Source organism: Drosophila willistoni (genome assembly GCF_018902025.1).
Source record: "Drosophila willistoni isolate 14030-0811.24 chromosome 2L unlocalized genomic scaffold, UCI_dwil_1.1 Seg168, whole genome shotgun sequence".
NCBI lineage: Eukaryota > Metazoa > Arthropoda > Insecta > Diptera > Drosophilidae > Drosophila > Drosophila willistoni.
In genome coordinates, this window is record NW_025814047.1 from 18,277,663 (window position 1) to 18,296,562 (window position 18,900).

Below are 18,900 nucleotides of genomic sequence, written 5' to 3' on the forward strand. Positions count from 1 at the left end.
AAACGATTCAAGGATAAGAAATTGACTTCAAGTTTGCGAATCGGCAGTCTAGTGGTTTGGGTATATTTTCCATACCAAGATTTTCGTTTGACTTATTCGTATTTCTAAAATTAGGCAAATTCCTGAGCAAGATTTTATTGGAAATCGTAATTCAACTAGAAGATTTTAACTGGGTTTATTTAACAAGCTTTTAAGAGCAACACACTGACAACTTGGACAACTTGCCGTTGGGTGGAAAAGTAAATCTTTTGGTTAATTTTAGTAAGAAATTTTGAGAACAACCTTAGACCAATTGTTGATCTTGCTTACCCATTTTGGGAAAAATTCTGAATTCCAGGGTCGTCTGTGCCCACGAATATCAAACAACTTATCGAGAATAATAGTATTGTGATATTCACAATACTATATGTATTCAGTAAAATTCAATCAAATATTGGACCATAGTACAATGTTTTTCAAATTAACACCAGATTTGTTAGGCACACCTATTATTCTGGCCAACTAAAAAAATAGGTATTACGAATTATGGTCAACAAAATTTGTAAGGCTGGTAATTATTACTGGGACTGACTTATTTTACTTCATGATACTACCAGTAATCATTAAGAATCAGTTCTCGAATCGTAGAACTTGCAAGGTAATTTTAAAATAGGCTGTACTCGAATCCTGAGTTGAGGAATCCTGATTGTACATGTATCAGTGATCGGCATGCACGCGACTGTATGTGTGTGCTCTGATAATTTCGAGAAATTACCTAGTTGGCTGTAGGCCGCGATGTCGGCAGCGATGATCACCAATCCCATTTTTCTCAAAATGTGTCAATACTCTGAAATGTACGAAAACATGCTGTCACTGAAAATAGTAGGTACAGCCGCCATTTTTGTTAAAAATAGGAAAATAAGGTGTAAAATTACAGTATTTTATACTTTGTTGGGACGACTAAGGGTTTTTCGAGGATATCATTTTTTTTTAGTTCTAGTTCACAAATTTTTGGCCTGTTTTTGTGTTGATTTTCTGCCACTGCTTTTAAGTAGCCATTTTTAGATCCTTTTTGTCAAAAGTGTAGCTATTTCCAAAAATTGGCATTTAAATATGCCAAAAATGCTGAAGGATATTCATATTTAGTGATTATACCTAGTTTTCCACAACTTTTGGGCATTTTACACTAGAGCCAAGATTGGGGCTGCATTTTAACAATGCATTCAACAATGAAGCGCGCTAATTAATAATCTATCTACTTCATGGGGTCGTTGCAAACATTACATAAGATCGTATAATGTTATATAAGCGAAATACCTCAAATATTCAATCACGAAAACTTGCAGTAGGAAATATTGCGAAATATATGTTTAATAAATACGATATAAATGATTTGCAGCCAAATGGCTATTACAAGACGATAAATATAGGAAGCTTACCTGCGGGTGAGCCAGATATCTGAGACAAAGGCAGATTATTGATTGTATTATTTCTTTTTTGTAACTCGTGCATACGAATGAACTCTTCTTGTTGTTGCAAAACCTGCTGGTGATGCTGCTGCTGTTGTTGTTGTAGATGTTGCTGATGCATAAGCTGCTCTTCAACATGTCTATTATTCCGCATCATGACATTTTTAAAGGCCTCCTCCCACTCTGAATTTAAAGAATTTAAAATTTATAAGTAAATAAAATATATTAATTACATATTTTTTAAAATTTATAAGTAAATAAAATATATTAATTACATATTTTCATGATGTCGAAGATTCGATTACATCATTTAATGGTGATGATATTCTTTCCATTGAAATATGGATTAATGAATTCGAAGATCTTTCAAAGCTAATGTATTGGAATGATTTACAAATATTTATATTCGCAAAACGGTCATTAAAAGGATTAGCAAACCTTTTTGTTGCGAGCGAACGAGGTATTTCTAACTGGTTGAAATTAAAAAAGGCGCTACTTAATGAATTTAAATTGACGACAAACACAGTGCCCTATTGCATAAAATGATGGCTGATGGGAAAATTAGGAAGAGCGAGAATTTACAAGAATATTTTTTGCTTATGAAAGAGTTATATACACGAGGAAATATCGAAGAGTCTGCATTGATCCAGTATGTTATTGATGGTATTGACGACAGTGGTACGAACAAATCAATGGAGCTAAAAACGTAAAAGACTTTAAAGACGAATTTAAATGCTACGAAATAATGCGGGAGAAATCTAAGAGTGAGAATAAGAATGTACTAAGTTTTAATAAACAAATCCCGAAAAGTGATCGCAGTTCTCAGCCAAAGCAAGTTCGGAGTGTAAATAAAGAAATCAAATGTTTCAATTGTGGTCTTAAAGGTCATACAGCCGCCGACTGTGACGATAAAAACAAAGGTAAAAAGTGTTTTGAATGCAACATGTTTGGCCATATTCGCAAAGATTGTCCCAAGAAATCGAAAAAACGCGAGGTAAGTAATACACGAAAACTAAACACATCAACCTCACGTATTTTTTTTTTTTAGTTTCTATAAATGATGTATATTTGTTTCATCAACATTCCAAACTATTTTCAATAGTTAATATTTAAATGCATAAATGATAGAAAATTCAAAATGTTTAAGTCTAAGGAATATGAGTTAGCATGGCTGACTATTTTAGTAATTGAATGTCAAGCAACACAGACACCGTGTAGAAAAACCAAAAAGGAGTTTTAGGAACTCCTCCAGAAATATGCAATACCCAAAATATTTATGGGGTATACATAGCAGACAGGGTATGGTGTCTAGGTTGCTTAGGAAAGAGTGGGGAATTGATCTTCGTCATCAACCTTCAATGGTTTGCCACCTGGACGACGTTTATCTCCGAACTTATTAGCTCTGGCCACTGGTGCTTGTCGCTCAAATCCGGTGTTGTTGTTGTTAGGACCAAAGTCGAAGCGAGGACCTCCGAGTCCGCGCGGGACAGGCCCACCGGGTCCACGAGGGCCCTTACGGAAACCACCTTTGCGACCGTCATTGAAGTTAAATTGAATATCCACAATACGCTGAAGACGTCCCACACGCTGAGGATACATTGATGGATCATATTCAAATTCGTCCTCACTATTGGATTCCTTCTTTTTGTTCAATACGACCATCTTCTTCCATTCCGAGTTGTCAACACCTTCGCCGGCCTTGCGTAGATTGTAATTGGGCTTAGCACGCTTATCAGTAAGAGCCTTCCATTCGTCAAGAGTCATTTGCTTGGCTTCCTCTTCTTCCAGTGTGTTGTTAGCAGCTTCGCCAGATTGTTCATTTGCCGAGTCATCCTTGTCCACCACTGGGGCTGATTCACCAGTTTTAATATCTTCAATGTCCTGTTTGGCAGAGCCCCAGTTATGTGCACCACCGCCTTCACGTTTATCCACTGCCTTGATGCCTGTTTTATCGGAACCTGACTGACGATCAAATTCGCGCTTTCCGAATTTTTCACCATTGCGGAAACGTGGTGCCGGCCCACCGCGATTTTCGCGATCACGGAATTGACGTTGGGGCAACTCATTGCCGAATTCCCCGCCACCTGATTGGTTATTATCGCGGAAATTACCGCGGTTGTTGCCTCTCATGGCGCGTGGTTCACCGGCTTGTCCGTTTGATACAGCATTTTTGTTGCGTATCACTTGTCCACCAACAGGCGCCGGCAACTTTGCCTTCGGCACATTGGTGCCAGCTTTAACTGGTGCATTCGTCTTATTATTTGGCACAATTGGCTTATTCTCCTTTTCAGGCTCGCTCTTCTTCTGTTGTACAGTGGCCGGGCGTTCAGTTTTCTTTTTCTCGTTGCCAGCGCCGGCACCGGCATTTATGACCACTGGCACGACTGGAGCTCCAGCGTCATCGTCCATAAACAATAACTCATAACGATTATTTCCTGAACTGTCCATGATTTAAGCAATACTCAAAATTAAACGCTAACCTAAGTATGGCAATGCTTTATTAGGATCAGTTTTCGATGTATTTAGAGCAAGAAATTCGAAACGGAATCTCGTATGTATAAAGAGATAACAATCGACGGTTGAAAAATGAATGCTTTTATTGACACTGGAAGTAAATTCAATCTTATGTCCGAAAAGATTTATAAAAGAATAAAACAGTCAAAGCTATGAGTGCACCAAATTTTTAGTTGGTTTTGGTAATGGCGACGCGGTCAAAGCCATGGGTTCAATCGAAAAACTATTTGTAATTGACAGTCAAGAATTCAAATCGGTATTTCTAGTAATTGATGCACAATTTCTTAATGAATACTTGCTGTTAGGCAAAGAATTTTGTAAAATTGCGGAAGTAAAAATAGAGTGAGAGTATCGAGCTTGAAACAGAAATCTCGGTGTTGATGACAATATTTGCATTAAATGTTAACGAGATTGATTTAAACATTATTGACTTGAAAAATGGATTCTTCAATGTTGATGTCGAGGAGGAAAGCCGAAAATATACATCGTTTATAGCCCACAACGGGCAATACCAGTTTCTGAGGGTACCATTTGGACTAGCGAATTCTTCTAGTTTTTTTCAAAGCCACATCAATGCTATGTTTAGAGAGCTGACTCGTAAAAATATCGCGATTCCATATGTAGATGGCATCATTATTCCAGCTAAAGATGAAGACGATCAAATCTCAAAAAAGTCCTGAAGCAGTGTGAAAATTACGGACTGATGATCAAACTAAAAAAATTCAGTTTTTAAAGAAAAGAGTTGAGTTTTTGAAGCAGTACTTTTACAAGTCCCACCTGAAGATGGACAACTACACCCCGTATATTATATGAGCAGGATCACAACGGACGCACAGAGGAAGTTTTCAAGCTACGAACTGGAGATACTATTCCGAGTCTACTTACTTGGCACCCGCTTCAAACTCGTAAGCGACTGCAATGCTTTCACCAAAACAATGGAAAAACGAGACGTTGGCACACGAGTGGACCGATGGATTGTAATGCTACAAGAATATAACTTCGAGGTGGAGCATCGAGAAGGAAGGCATGCCGACACCTTAAGCCGAAATCCAGTAATGTTATTCAACGATGGAAGCGCAGTCAGCAAACTAAAGTATCTTCAAGGACAAGCCGACGAGATAAAAGCAATTATCGATATTCTATCTGAAAAAGCATCACACCATGATTACTTTATGAAAGCCGGTCTATTATGTAAGCTGGTGAACAACGTTGAACTAATAGTTGTACCAATATCATTTCAGCGTGATCTTATCAAAGAAGCTCATGAGAGAGGACATTTTTCTGTTAGGAAGACGAAAGACATAATTGCGGAAGAATATTATATACCGAAACTTGAGGCCAAAGTTGAACGACATATTAGGTGCTGCATCCCGTGTATTATCTCAAACCGCAAACAAGGAAAAAAGGAGGGAATGTTAAATCCATTGCCTAAGGAAGAAGAACCACTGCAAACATTCCACATTGATTTTTTGGGTCAAACACATCCTAGCTGTTATAGATGCATTCACCAAATACTGCTGGTTATATACGACTAAGACGACATCCGCCCAAGAAGTTATATCGAGATTGCAAGCACAAAGTCTCACATTTGGAAACCCAGTCCAGATTATTACAGATAGAGGATCTGCTTTCACATCAGAAGACTTTAAGGAGTATTGCCGTTCAGAGAATATACTTCACCACGCTGTTACTACCGGACTGCCTAGAGCAAATGGGCAAGTAGAGAGACTTAATGCTATTATTATATCTGTTTTATCCAAGCTTTCTGTTGATGACCCGAGCAAATGGTATAAGTTTGTTGGAAGAGTTCAGCAAACAATATATTCAACTCATTGCAGAAGCACAGATATTATGCCGTTCGAGATATTAGTTGGAGTTAAAATGCGTACGAAGTTTGTTATATAATTGAAGCAAATAATTGATGAGGAAATGATAGCTATGTTTAGCGAAAAAAGAGATGACCTAAGGAAGCATGCGAAGCAGCAAATCGTAAATCTACAAGAGGAAAACAAGAACACTTATAATCTTCGACGAAAAAATGCATCAATGCATAAAGAAGGCGATCTTGTTGCAATTAAACGTACTAATTCGGAGTTGGACTGAAGTAAAAACCAAAGTATTTAGGTCCTTATCGAATAACTCAAGTCAAATCAAAGGATACTTATGATGTCACTAAAGATACACACTTTGTAGATGGTCCAAAAAATACAACTACTTGCGCCGAATATATGAAGAAATGGATCCCTTATGTAGACGATGATGAAGATGTTGCTGATAGCTAAGAAAACTTACGAAGGGATTAGATAGAGGACAATGCTGTTAACGATGATAACTACAATGATAAAGATGATGATAACGACGTTAATGATGATGACTACTCCGAAGATGATGATAATGATAATTACAACGATGATAATAAGAATGACGATTACGAAGATGATGACGACGATGCTGAAAACCAATAATGACTACCATGAAGGCGATGCGGAAAACTACTAATTTAAGGAGGACACCTCTAACGACGAAGACGACGAAAATGGAAATGACTCCAAAGCCGATGATAACGGATTTGAAATAGACGACGACGCATTTGGGGTAAATGCATTTAAGGATGGCCGATCTGGGTATGGTATGGTAACGCTGTAAGGCCAGACCTACTCCCGAAGCAGCTGATCGACGAGGTGGCAATGAAAGAGAAGACGAGGTGGCAATGAAAGAGAAGACGAAGTGGCAATGAAAGAGAAGACGAAGTGGCAAGGCGAAGTTGAAAACGGGGAGTCTAGAGAAAACTACGAACGACGTGTGTATAAATGAATCAATACATAATTTGTCAAAACCCATTGTTCCGTTAATAATTACCTAATTTAATAAATAATATTCTTAATATAACAATTATTCTAATTCTTGTGGGCACAAATCCCAGATAATTTTGCTCGCATTCCATCGATGAGCAGTTTTTTCGATTTACTTTGCTCTGCTCATTCCCTAACATTTTTCACCTGAATGAAAATGAAGTCTTTTTAGCATGTAAGGTGCGCGAAATAAGTAAGTGGGACACTACATTACGATCTATACCAACTAAACCAAAAAAAATATTAAAATAAAATAAATTTATCTTTAAACTTCTTAAATTTATAAATATATTTCACCTCATTAAAATGGAAAAAAACTTCTGGCAAAATTAGAAAAAAATCAAACAAAATATTTTCAAACGAAATAAGTAACTGGGACAAATTGTTAATTTGTGTCCTAATTTTTAAATTAAAAATCAAAACCATCTGAAAAAACTTTAAACGATTGAATAGCCCTCTCCTCTGTTTCTTACCAATTGCAGTATACGAGCTGCCATTTAATTAAGCGTGTTTTGGAGCATTTGGATGCTCAATTTGTCCGATTCTCGAAAAATGGCTTCTTTTAAGCCCTTTATATTTGGAAATTGCTTTCCGTGGATATAAGACCGTTAAATCAAGATGCCTAAAAGATTTTTTATCGGATTTGAGTGTAGTCTGCATGTTGACCAGTCTAAAATAAGAATTTGAGAGACTTTTAAATAAGCCTCTGTGAGTTTTGTTTTATGATTGGGTGCATTATCAGGCTAGAAAATGTATGTATCCAGTCTAAATTGCACAAAAACGATCTCGGACAACTCAACATAGTTTTGTGCATTTATTTTATGCGATATAAAACACTTAAGAGTCCTTTAAATAAACGGGAATTCCGTCCATATAATCAAATACAAATTGGACACATGGACTTGATTTGGGGCGCGCAAATCGGGAATTACACCCGCTACCCCTCGGGTACATTTAAATTCAACATTTTTTGGTTACTAAAAACAATATCCATACAGTTCTAACTGAGAGTACAAACTTTGTATTTGTTGGCAAACTGTAAACGAGCAGCTTTATGCCCAGGCAGGAGCTCCGGTTTCATAAGTTTTTTTTCTATATAAAGCATAATATGATCACTGCAGGATATATGCACGCATCTCGTGGATATCGATAGAGAAAAAATACTTCCTATTTGGGATGCGCTAATATTTTATTTGATCGCTAGATTTCATATTCAGTTGTCACTGAATATTGGGTTATGGTTAAAAAGGTCTAACTATGCCTTTTTTATTCCAATATTATCCACATTAAAAAAAATAGCATTTGGACCGTTTTTATTACATTTTTTTTCCATCATGTCTAAAACACACCTATTATTATGTCCAGGCCGTTTTTAGGTTAACCAATTAAAATAGCCCACATTTCTTTTAAGCGTTTTTATTGTACTTTGGACTTACTTATTTTACTTCATGATAGTACTAAGAATCTTTGAGAATCAGTTTTATGATCGTAGAACTTGTCATATATTTTTTATATGGCCATTTGTCAAGTCCTACGGCTCACACCTATTTTTTTGTCCATGAGTGTATACCGACAATCGCGAATCGCATCGAAGACGATTTTCAGGAAGGATATAGGATACCCTGTAATCGTTAAATTGCTCAAAGTGGAAAATCATGTCTTTTTACAGCTTAGCTTAAGCTTTTTCGTCGACTGCTGTGTTAAATAAATAAATAAATAATTAATTGTCCTTAATGGTCCTTCTGATGGAACAGAAATATTAATTTGGCTCAACAACTCGAAAGAGTCAATATCACCATTTAAAAGTTTGTAAAGAAAAGTTACACCAAGCTTAATTCTACGATTAGTTAAAAAAGGTAGGTTAATTAACTGAAGTCGACTAGAATAAGATGGAAGTTGTACACTTGGATCCCAGCGCAAAAAACGGTGGGGAGATTATTACAAACAAGAGGGCTGGGGCTAACTTTGACCGAGTGAAATACCCTTGCAACTTTCTAGTCGCTGTTTTTGCGTATAACTTTTTATTGGCTTTGTAGAACTAAATAATTTTTTTTCTGTCTTGCATCTCGGTAATACAAACTTAAGAATAATTGAACAAAAATAATTTCTTTGAAATTTAGAAAGCTATGAATTAAATTGATTTTCAGCCGATGGCATAAGTATTTTGACGAGTGATTTCTATTATTAAAATAGCAATTGAAACATAAAAGGGCTTTGAAATATAGATTCGCTTAATAGAATGTGTAGTCCCCTTTTGCTTCAATTACTTTTTGCAGCCGTCTTTTTTTTAGCGGACGTTGACGATACTATGCGCATTACGTTCAAGTGGCCCCTACGTCACCAGGACAAAGCCTGTTACGCGCGAGACCAAGCAGATAACTGACCACCTCCCACCCGACCCACCGAGGGGTGCAGCCGTATAACGCACGGCACGAATCGCGTGGACAAAATACACAATAGAAAAGACAGACAAACACATTATACTATAGCTATCTATTAACTAAATGGGATAGGATAGATGTTTTAAGCATATTAATAGAAAACTCTGAGCCGATTACAGGGGATAGGAGATTGTAATCAGAGCAGAGGACCCTAAAAGGTTCATGCATAGCATAGTTAGAAGAACAACGACTAAGGGATAAAGGTATTAAAGGATGTCTACTCCGTCTACATGGTACCGACAGATTCACCTGAGCTAATAACTCAGGCGAGTCGATATCACCAATTAGGAGCTTGTGCATAAAAATGACACCAAGCATAATTCTACGGTTAGTTAGGGACGGAAGTTTAATCAAGAGAAGTCTACTAGAATACGAAGGCAAATTGACATTGCGATCCCAGCTTAAGCCACGAAGAGCAAATAGCAAGAACTGCTTTTGAACGGATTCTAGTCTAATCTGGTTGGACTCATATTGAGGTGACCAAATGCAAGATCCATACTCTAAAATAGGACGGACAAGCGAAGTAAAAAGAACTTTAGTTGTATAGGGGTCATCAAATTCTTTTGACCATCTTTTAATGAAACCCAGGACACTCATGGCCTTTGCGACCGTGGTGGAAATATGGGTGTTAAAATTTAACTTATGGTCCATAAGTACGCCCAAATCATTCATATTATTTAGACGTTCTAAAGGGCTGTTGTTTAGAATATACGTGACCAGTTGAGGAGAGTTACGAAAAAAAGTCATTACCTTACATTTGGTAGTGTTAAGATTTAGTAGATTAAACTGGCACCAGGATTGAAAGTTTTTAAGAACAGCTTGTAGCCGACTAAATGAATCTGTATCTTTATAAGTAAGACAAAGCTTGACATCGTCAGCATACATAAGCACACGCGAATGAACAATGACTAATGGAAGATCGTTAATAAATAGTGTGAAGAGCAGAGGGCCAAGATGACTACCTTGAGGTACACAAGAGGTCACAGAAATGGAAACGGAAAAAGAAGACTTAAAAAGTTTTCTATTTGTTAAATATTCTCGAACCCAAGAAAGGAAAAGGGGTGGAAACCCAATGTCGCTCAGCTTAGAAAGCAATATGGTATGATTAACGGAATCAAAGGCTTTGCTGAAGTCAGTGTATATGACATTAGTTTGTTTACCATTTTTGAACCCCTTGATAATTATTGATGTCTTAAAAGTGAGTCCACTAAAGATTCAAGAATGTCCGCAGACACTTCGTTCCAAATGGAAGTAATCTCAAAAATGATTTCCTCTTTGCTTTTATGCAAAGATGCAATCCGCTTCCGCCTAATGAGGGACCACACGCTTTCAATAACCTTTAAGTCTGGACTCTGTGGGGGCCAGTCGAGAGTTTTCACAATAACATCCTTCAAAAACTTCGTGATCAATATGCTGATTAGCCTGCCTCCGGAAGGGAAAGCATGGTCATTCAGGATTCTCAAATATTGGCCTTAGTTCATCTGTCCTTCAATGGGAACCAAGTCACCAACCCATTGTGCGAAATGCATCCCCAGAACATCACAGAACCCCCACCATGACTCACTGTCTGGCAAACGGTCCCATTTTTTTTTCGTTGTACCAGCGGCAGCCTTACAAAAATCTTTTGCCTTGACGAATCATATTCAAAGGAACTTTCGTCTGTCCAAAGAACGCTCCTCCAAAACACTTTTGGCTTATGCTGATGCTCCCTTGCGAAAGCCAATCTTTTCGCCTTGTCGACTTCAGAGATGTAAGGTATTTTCTTCGATCGGTAAGTCTTGATACCTGCTTCTTTCAAACGTATTCGAACAGTATGTTTACTGATTGGGTTATTGGCCATCCCATTCCATCCATTTGCAGCAGATTGAGGCTTTAACTGAATGTTTTATTGAATTTCCGCAAAAGGATTCTGTCATCATTCACCGTTGTTTTGCGTTTAGCACCTAATCTTGGCAAGTTGTTAATAGTAGTATACGTTTTGAACGATTGAAGCTCTAATAACGAGGCTTAACTCGGACGTTTTCCCCATGCTTTTAAATTATTCAATTAGTATTAAATTAAAAAAAATGTTTAATGTTCACCAATGCGTAACTATGAAAAAAATTTTGGTTACTCTTGCTTAAACTTGCGAGATAATAACCACGAAAGTTTCGTCAAAATAATTAAGCCACGCAGAAATTTGATGTTCGCTTGCATTCTTATAAGCAGAAAGAGAATGGAAAAGCTAAAGAACTTAAAATTTGGCATGCACATAGGTGTTAACAGATTCTTTGTTTTGACAGTAATTTTCGCACCGTTATTTAACCGTAATACGCATGGACAGCTTCAATAGGCACAAAACGATTTCGTCAAAATATGTATGACGACTAGTGCAAAACGGAGAAAGAACGGCCTTCAATCTTAGCATAGGAAATAACGAAGTTATTGATAAAAGTCACTGTTTACCACCTATCGTTCCTATGGGAGCTATATGATATAGTCACCCGATCTTGATCAAATCTGGCACAGTCGTTTATAGGTGTAATGTAACTCACCAATATTACAATAGCTAAGAAAATAACGAATTTATTGAGAAAAGTCACTCGTGACTTTGGCGTTTGTATGGGAGCTATATGATATAGTGATCCGATCCGGCTGAATCCGAGATATAAAACCCCTGTAGTATATATAAGCCCACATGCGAAATTTTAGTTCTGTAGCTTCAACTGTCTAGGAGGAGCTTGCGTTGATCCAGACGGACGAACAGACGGGCGGGCGGACGAACGGACATGGCTATATGAACTCGTCTCTTCGTGCTGATCAAGAATATATATTGCTTGAATGGTCGGCGATGCTTACTTCTGACCAAATTCAATATACCTTTTTGCAAGGGTATAAAAATTGCACGACAACAACATATGAGCGTTGCTTCTGATTTAAAAGGAAGAAACAAAAAATGAGATTAAGGACGGAGAGAGAGGAAGAAAAGAAAAAAGTGAAACAGAAATTAAAGTTGTTAAAATTATTAACACAAACACACAGAAACGCAACGCGAGGTACGGTGCAATTTGAAAAAAAAAAAAGTTAAAAACGCGGGAGCTTAGAAAAAAACACGTCAGTCTTCCTCGAGAGCGTTGATGTATGGTTTCGCAAGTCATTAAAAAATTATAAAAACTATTGTAAACCAAACGGAATCTAATCACTATTCTCATCTTTGTCATAGTCATCGTTTGAAACATATGATATAAAAATTAAATTTTTAATGTTTAACACGTTGAAAAATTAATATAAACGTTGTAAGGTGATGCGCTGCTACATTTTTTAACACAACTGTAGGTGCTCTGCCAAATCTTCGTCTTTTCCATCTACGATTTTACAACTTTATTTTTGTCAAAAGACTTATTCTGCGATTGAAAACGCCGTCTCGCCGTCTTCGGTATACCATGCAACAAATAAGCAAATGTTTCAAATTTGGAAATCCAAATGTATGTCTATTAAATTGTTTTTAGATGACTCATCATAGCATATGATACGTGCACTCTAGCGCCGCCACTACCCTACCGCCCTTATGGACACGATCATATGTACATATATATATATATTATATTTTCTGGTCTGATTTCGTAATTTGGTAGGCTGGTAGAAATTTGTAAGATTAATGAGTGTGCAGAATTTGGTAGGCTGGTAGAAATTTGTAACATTAATGAGTGTGCAGAATTTGATCTCGATAATCTAAAAATTGCGACAGGTAATCGGATTTTCTAAATAATGTAGGCGGAAGTGGTCTTCCGAAGTTCTTGCAGTCCATTTTTATACCCTTGCAGAGTGTATTATAAAATTGGTCAGATGTTTGTAACGCACAGAAGGAGACGTTTCCGACCCCATAAAGTATATATATTCTTGATCAGCATGAGAAACTGAGTTGATATAGCCATGTCCGTCTGTCCGTCCGTCCGTCCGTCCGTCCGTCCGTCCGTCCGTCTGTCTGTGCGTATGCGTTTTACTCAGCCGTCTTAAGAGCTATCGAGCTGAAATTTTTTTCGGCGTTTTTTATTACCCGGGAAAAATAAAGTATGAAAACCATCAGGATCGGACCACTATATCATATAGCTCTAGAAGTACTAGAAGAAACATTTTCATAAAAATTGGAGTATGCTATGAAATTTACATATGTGATAATATTGGATATAAAACCCCAGATCCCAAAATTTGAATGTGATCGGATAAATATAACACAAATTACAGTCAATATAATAATCGGCTCTGCTCCCAGCTCTGCCGGCAGCGCTTCTTGCTGTCTACTACGTCTTTCGTCATCAACAGAGTACATGCATACACACACAGACGCAACGCTACATAAACTGTATGTGTATGCGTGCGTTGCTTTGCTTTGGGAATGAGGGAAGAAGAAGAACAAATTGTAAAATAGAGAGTAAAGTTGTTTTGTTTGTATATTGATGAATTGAGTTTCAGAAAACAAACATGTAAAATTATTATTACCAAGGACTGCAAGGGTATATAAACTTCGGCATAGCCGATGTAAGCTTCTTTGATATTTTTTAAACGAGAGATTATTTGGAAAATGCAAAATTAACTCCATGCATCTAATCCAAGAATGCAATGTAGAGAAGCTGTACTCGTATGCATTTATGTTAACCGGATTTGTATCTATTCTTTCCAAATTATTCATCTCGCTTGGTTTGGAACCACATACCGTGCACACAGCTGCAGAACTTGTGTCTGTGAGAACTTAAGTTATTTCTGTTACCTGGTTCTCTTTGTGTATCTTAGACGTTGTTAAATTATTAATCTGATCACGAATGTTAGCAACCACCGAACGGGTTTTCTCCGGGGTTTCTATCGCTAATTCTACCCAAATTGGACGGCAATATCGGTCATGTTTTTACAAAAAAATTTTAAATATGTATTGGACATTTATTCACATATGTAGGTACATAAACAAAATATTCCATATTGAAAATTCACAAAACCTTTTTTGAGAGTGGATTGGAAATTTCTGTCCCACAGTGCGCCACAACGGCCAACACGATCAAACAAACAAACAAACTTTTCAGCTAAGGTTTCATTATATAGTACGCAAGAGAAGAAGAAGCTAGGTTTCAAAAAAGCTTATATGTCAGTGTAAAGGTTTGGCTGTAATAGTTACGTGAGAGCTTAGTAAAAAGTCCTTTCCCATTTTAATGGTGAATACTCAGAATAGACATTTTTAGTTTTTCTCAGGCGTTCGATTGACCGTTTTATAGATATTTTGCGAATGCAACACTATAAATTTGTCATTCACTTGAAAAAATTTGCCAATCACAGCGAAAAAGTAAAAAAAAAAGATATATTTTTATCTGTTTCGAATTCTTTGTCTGTAAATTAATTCATCAATAGACAAACAAAACCTTCAAAGTCTCTTTTTATTTCGCTATTCTCGCAATTTCGTTTTATTTTTCTTTCCCCATGTTCGTTGCAAACCAATTGCATGCATATACATACATACATATGTACATACGCATACACATGCAGTTTATGTAGCGTTGCGTCTGTGTGTTTATGCGTGTGATGATTGAGCAATGATGATTCGATGATTCGAGCAATGACGTAGTAGGCTGCTGGCATTGATGCCGGTAGCGTTTGGGCAGAGCCAATTTATATTGACTGTAACTTGTAATCTATTTATTCGATCTTTATTGAAATTTTGGCATCTGATGTTTCAAATCTAAAACTATCACATTAGTGAATACTACAACTCTTCATCTAATTCGCTTATAAAACTACATAATATAGAGGTCTGATCCGGATAATTTTCATACTTCATCTCACCCATAAGTTGCTTAAATATCAAATTTCAGCCTAATATCTTTTAAGACAGCTGAGTAAAACGCACCGACGAACGGACAGACATGGCTATATTGAATCAGCTTCTCATGATGATCAAGAATATATATACTTTATGTGGTCGGAAACGTATAAGTGTTACAAAAATTTGACCAATTTTATAATATCCTTTGCAAGAGTATAAAAATCGAACTAAGACATTAAAAAACCTCATATAGTCGTTTTAAACAATAAAAAATTTCATTAGTGATGAAAATTAAATTCAAATTTTAGTGGAAAACATAAATATTAAAGCATCCCGAATACCTAGCTCCCTTGGCAAACATTCATTTTAAAGTTTGATTTCTATTAAATGCTTTTCAAATTTTTCAAATTGTTTAGAAGCTATGATTTTTGCATTTTAAAATGCATAGTGCGTTTTAAGGTCTTCGACGCGGAATGAAAAGGAAGTTTTTATTTGTATATTGGCACGTAATGTGGGATTATATTTTCTCTTATTATTTTGTTTTTGAAGTGAAAACTTCTTTAGAATCGTTGGGAGTGATTTCAGACTCGATGAAACGAAAAAGCGACACTAAACAGAGACACATATAGATCTTATAGTATTTAGCCTGCGAGAGAATGAGATGCAAATATATAATGAAGTAAGTAAGTCGTCTCGCCGACTTGGGTATACCATACACCAGGGGAAACAAATATTTAAAATTTCGAAAACCAAATGTTTGTCTATTAAATTGTTTTAACATGCCTCATACCATATGCTATCTCGCTCACTCTACAAACACACGAGCACTCTAGCGCCGCCACTACCCAACGGCCAATTCTGCCCTTAGGGATCGCGTAGCAAAATACGTTCATACGTATATTTTGTATGTTTCTAGTCCGATTTCAATCAAATTTGGTAGTTTGGTAGAAATAGATAAGATTAATTAGTCTGCCGAATTTGATCGCAATGGTCAAAAAATTGCAAGAGTCAATCGGTTTTTTCTAAATTATGGACGCGGAAGTGGGCGTGGCAACATATTAAAATATATATATTCTGCGCGCATACTAAGCTAGTATACATACTAAATTTGGTGACTTTAGCTTTGTTAGTTTTCAAGAAAATCAGTTTTGTTTAATTTGCAGGGGCGGAAATGGGCGTGGCAAAATTTTTAAATAGTCAATATCTGCGCGTCTATTAAGCTAGCTTACATACCAAATGTAATGTCGGTAGCTTTCATAGTTTTTAAGAAAATCAGTTTTTTGTAAATTCCGGGGGCGGAAGGGGGCGTGGCAAAAAGTTGGAACAATTATTTTTTGCGCGCTAACTAAACGAGTATATAAACCAAATTTGATGTTTCTATCTGTTATACTTTTTAAGAAAGTCTGTTTTTTGTAAATTCCGGGGGCGGAAGGGGGCGTGGCAAAAATTTAAAACAAACTCGATAAGCGTACATACTACACGAGACTGCATACCAAATTTGGTGGCTCTAGCTCTTATAGTCTCCGAGATCTAGGTGTTCATACGGACGGACGGACGGACGGACGGACGGACGGACGGACAGACGGACATGGCTAGATCGACTCGGTTGTTGATCCTGATCAAGAATATATATACTTTGTGGGGTCGGAGATGCTTCCTTCTGCCTGTTACATACATTTTGGCGACTTTAATATACCATTTCACCCTATGGGTGTATGGTATAAAAAGCATTATAAATAAAAAGCATTATGAAAAACTTCGACCAAGCTGGGAGTCGAACCCCGGCCGCCCGATCGCCAAGCGAGCACACTAACAACAGAGCCACGTCGACACTTTGTAAATTGCCGTCGAGTTCTGTAGTTAGTGTGCTCGCTGCGAGAGAATGAGATGCAAATATATAAAAAGCATTATGAATAAAAAGCATTACGAAAAACTTCTACCAAGCTGGGAGTCGAACCCCGGCCGCCCGATCGCCAAGCGAGCACACTAACAACAGAGCCACGTCGACACTTTGTAAATTGTCGTCGAGTTGTGTAGTTAGTGTGCTCGCGTGTCTCTAAAAAGAGACATAACGACAATGCGAAAATGAGATGCGCGCTTAACAACAGAACGACTCGAAAAAGTATATAGAATCACTGTCTGTTCAGCTCTCTAAAGTGGGAGAAATATATGCATGCGAAACCAGATTGAGCAATGGAAAAACAGTTTTAATTGTGGCAATTTATATTTCACCGAATCAATCAATAAATAGCATCACGGAATTCATTCATGAAAATTAAATAAAGTATACACCAGAAGTATCGCGGATACTTAGAAAAGATTACGATAAAGTTCCAATGATTTTAAGTGGCGATTTTAACGTAAATTTTGCATTGGACACAGCGGTTCCTTTAATTGACTTTCTCAATACAACATTCAGTTTAAAAATGTGTAACAATCGCACTGAATCAACAACACGATCAAAAACAACAATTGACGCGGTATTTCGAAGATATGTTGACAACATCGAAACCAAAGCATTTGTATCATATTTTAGCTATCATAAGCCACTCGTATCATTTGTTGAAATTGAAAACATTGAGGATGAATAATAATAAAATGAAGAAAAAAAAACATGACCTTTATAGCAATATTATAATGAACCCATAATTATCCCGCTCCTAATGCTGCTTTCGTCTCATTCTCTCTCAGTTTGTGTTACGGAAGGTTTCACTTCTATCGTGTCTAGCCGTTAGACGCACTTTTTTTTTTATTTGCGGGCGCGAAAGTGGGCATGGCAAAACTTTACAAGAAACGAGAGCGCGCGCACTAAGCCACTGTACTAAGCTATTAAAGTTTTAAGAAAATCAGGTTTATGTAAATTCTGGGCGCGGAAGCTAAAATTTATTGATTGGTTGATATATTAACATAGGTACTACACGAGTCTACTTACCATATTAGGTGGTTTTATTCATCTCTGTTCATACAGACAGACGGACGGACGAACGGACAGACGGACATTGCTAGATCGAGTCACCTGTTGATCCTAATCAAGAATAAATTTCACCGTATGGGTGCATGGTATAAAAAATGTTCTAACTTTATTGTTTAAGTGCCAATTTTAAGTGCGATAATCTAAATATAGGAAAAGAAAATCGTTTTTATTCTAATTCTGGGCGCTGGAGAGAACGTGTCAAAAATATTAAATTTACTTTATCTGCTTATACACAGTATGACAACTTTTATTTACAATTTCAACCTATAAGTGTAGGGAATAAAAATAACTTTCTACTGAAGATCTTAGACTCTGTACAGTTATTAATATTAATTGCTTACCGTTTGTATTTGAACCTTTTTGATATCCATCAATACCTGAAATAGATTTTTGTTGGTCAATAAACACAATAAATAAAGTGATATTATTGTTTTGTCGATTCAAATAATACTTTTTTTTTTCAAAATTGGTATATTCGGAATCAAAAAAAACACGAAAATGGCATCTGTTTTATTTTTCTTAGGTTTTAAAATTTTTTTGTAAATTTATTATAGTTTTTTTGAAAATATAGAATGTTGTGTGAAAATTTGAAGTAATTTGGAATAAAACTGACAAACATATAGCGCTTCAATTGATTGGCCTGCAGTGAAATGTTCGGTATAAAAAACTTTAAGTCTATTTTCTGACGAACAGAATTTTCCAAGTCGGTGAGCACTCTAGCGGGAAAACCACTTAGCCAATGGTTTTCAAATTTTTCACAAAAATTCTACACGTAAATAAGCCGGTCGCTTTTTTTTTTAATTCATTGTTTTTTTTAGAAAACTAAATTTTTACTTTAAAACCGTGCCAAAAATAAAAAAAATTATTTTTCGAAAAAAACGCT

The 18,900-nt window shown here is 36.5% G+C and overlaps 2 protein-coding genes across 2 annotated transcripts in view; both read right to left on the reverse strand.

Moving 5' to 3' along the window:
* Positions 1 to 475: 475 nt before the first annotated feature.
* Positions 476 to 18,900, reverse strand: part of LOC6653196 (putative general negative regulator of transcription C16C9.04c) — a 101,994-nt gene continuing 83,569 nt past the window's right edge. The window contains exons 10-12 of the mRNA XM_047009682.1: positions 18,359 to 18,394; positions 1,419 to 1,631; positions 476 to 501 (exon numbers count right to left, since the gene is read on the reverse strand). Coding sequence (XP_046865638.1) covers positions 476 to 501; positions 1,419 to 1,631; positions 18,359 to 18,394 — 275 coding nt within the window. The remainder of the gene's footprint in view (positions 502 to 1,418; positions 1,632 to 18,358; positions 18,395 to 18,900) is intronic.
* Positions 2,742 to 3,948, reverse strand: LOC26529221 (plasminogen activator inhibitor 1 RNA-binding protein). The gene has a single exon (XM_015176416.3). It carries the CDS (start codon positions 3,894 to 3,896, stop codon positions 2,766 to 2,768), a length of 1,131 nt encoding a protein of 376 aa, XP_015031902.1. The 5' UTR covers positions 3,897 to 3,948; the 3' UTR covers positions 2,742 to 2,765.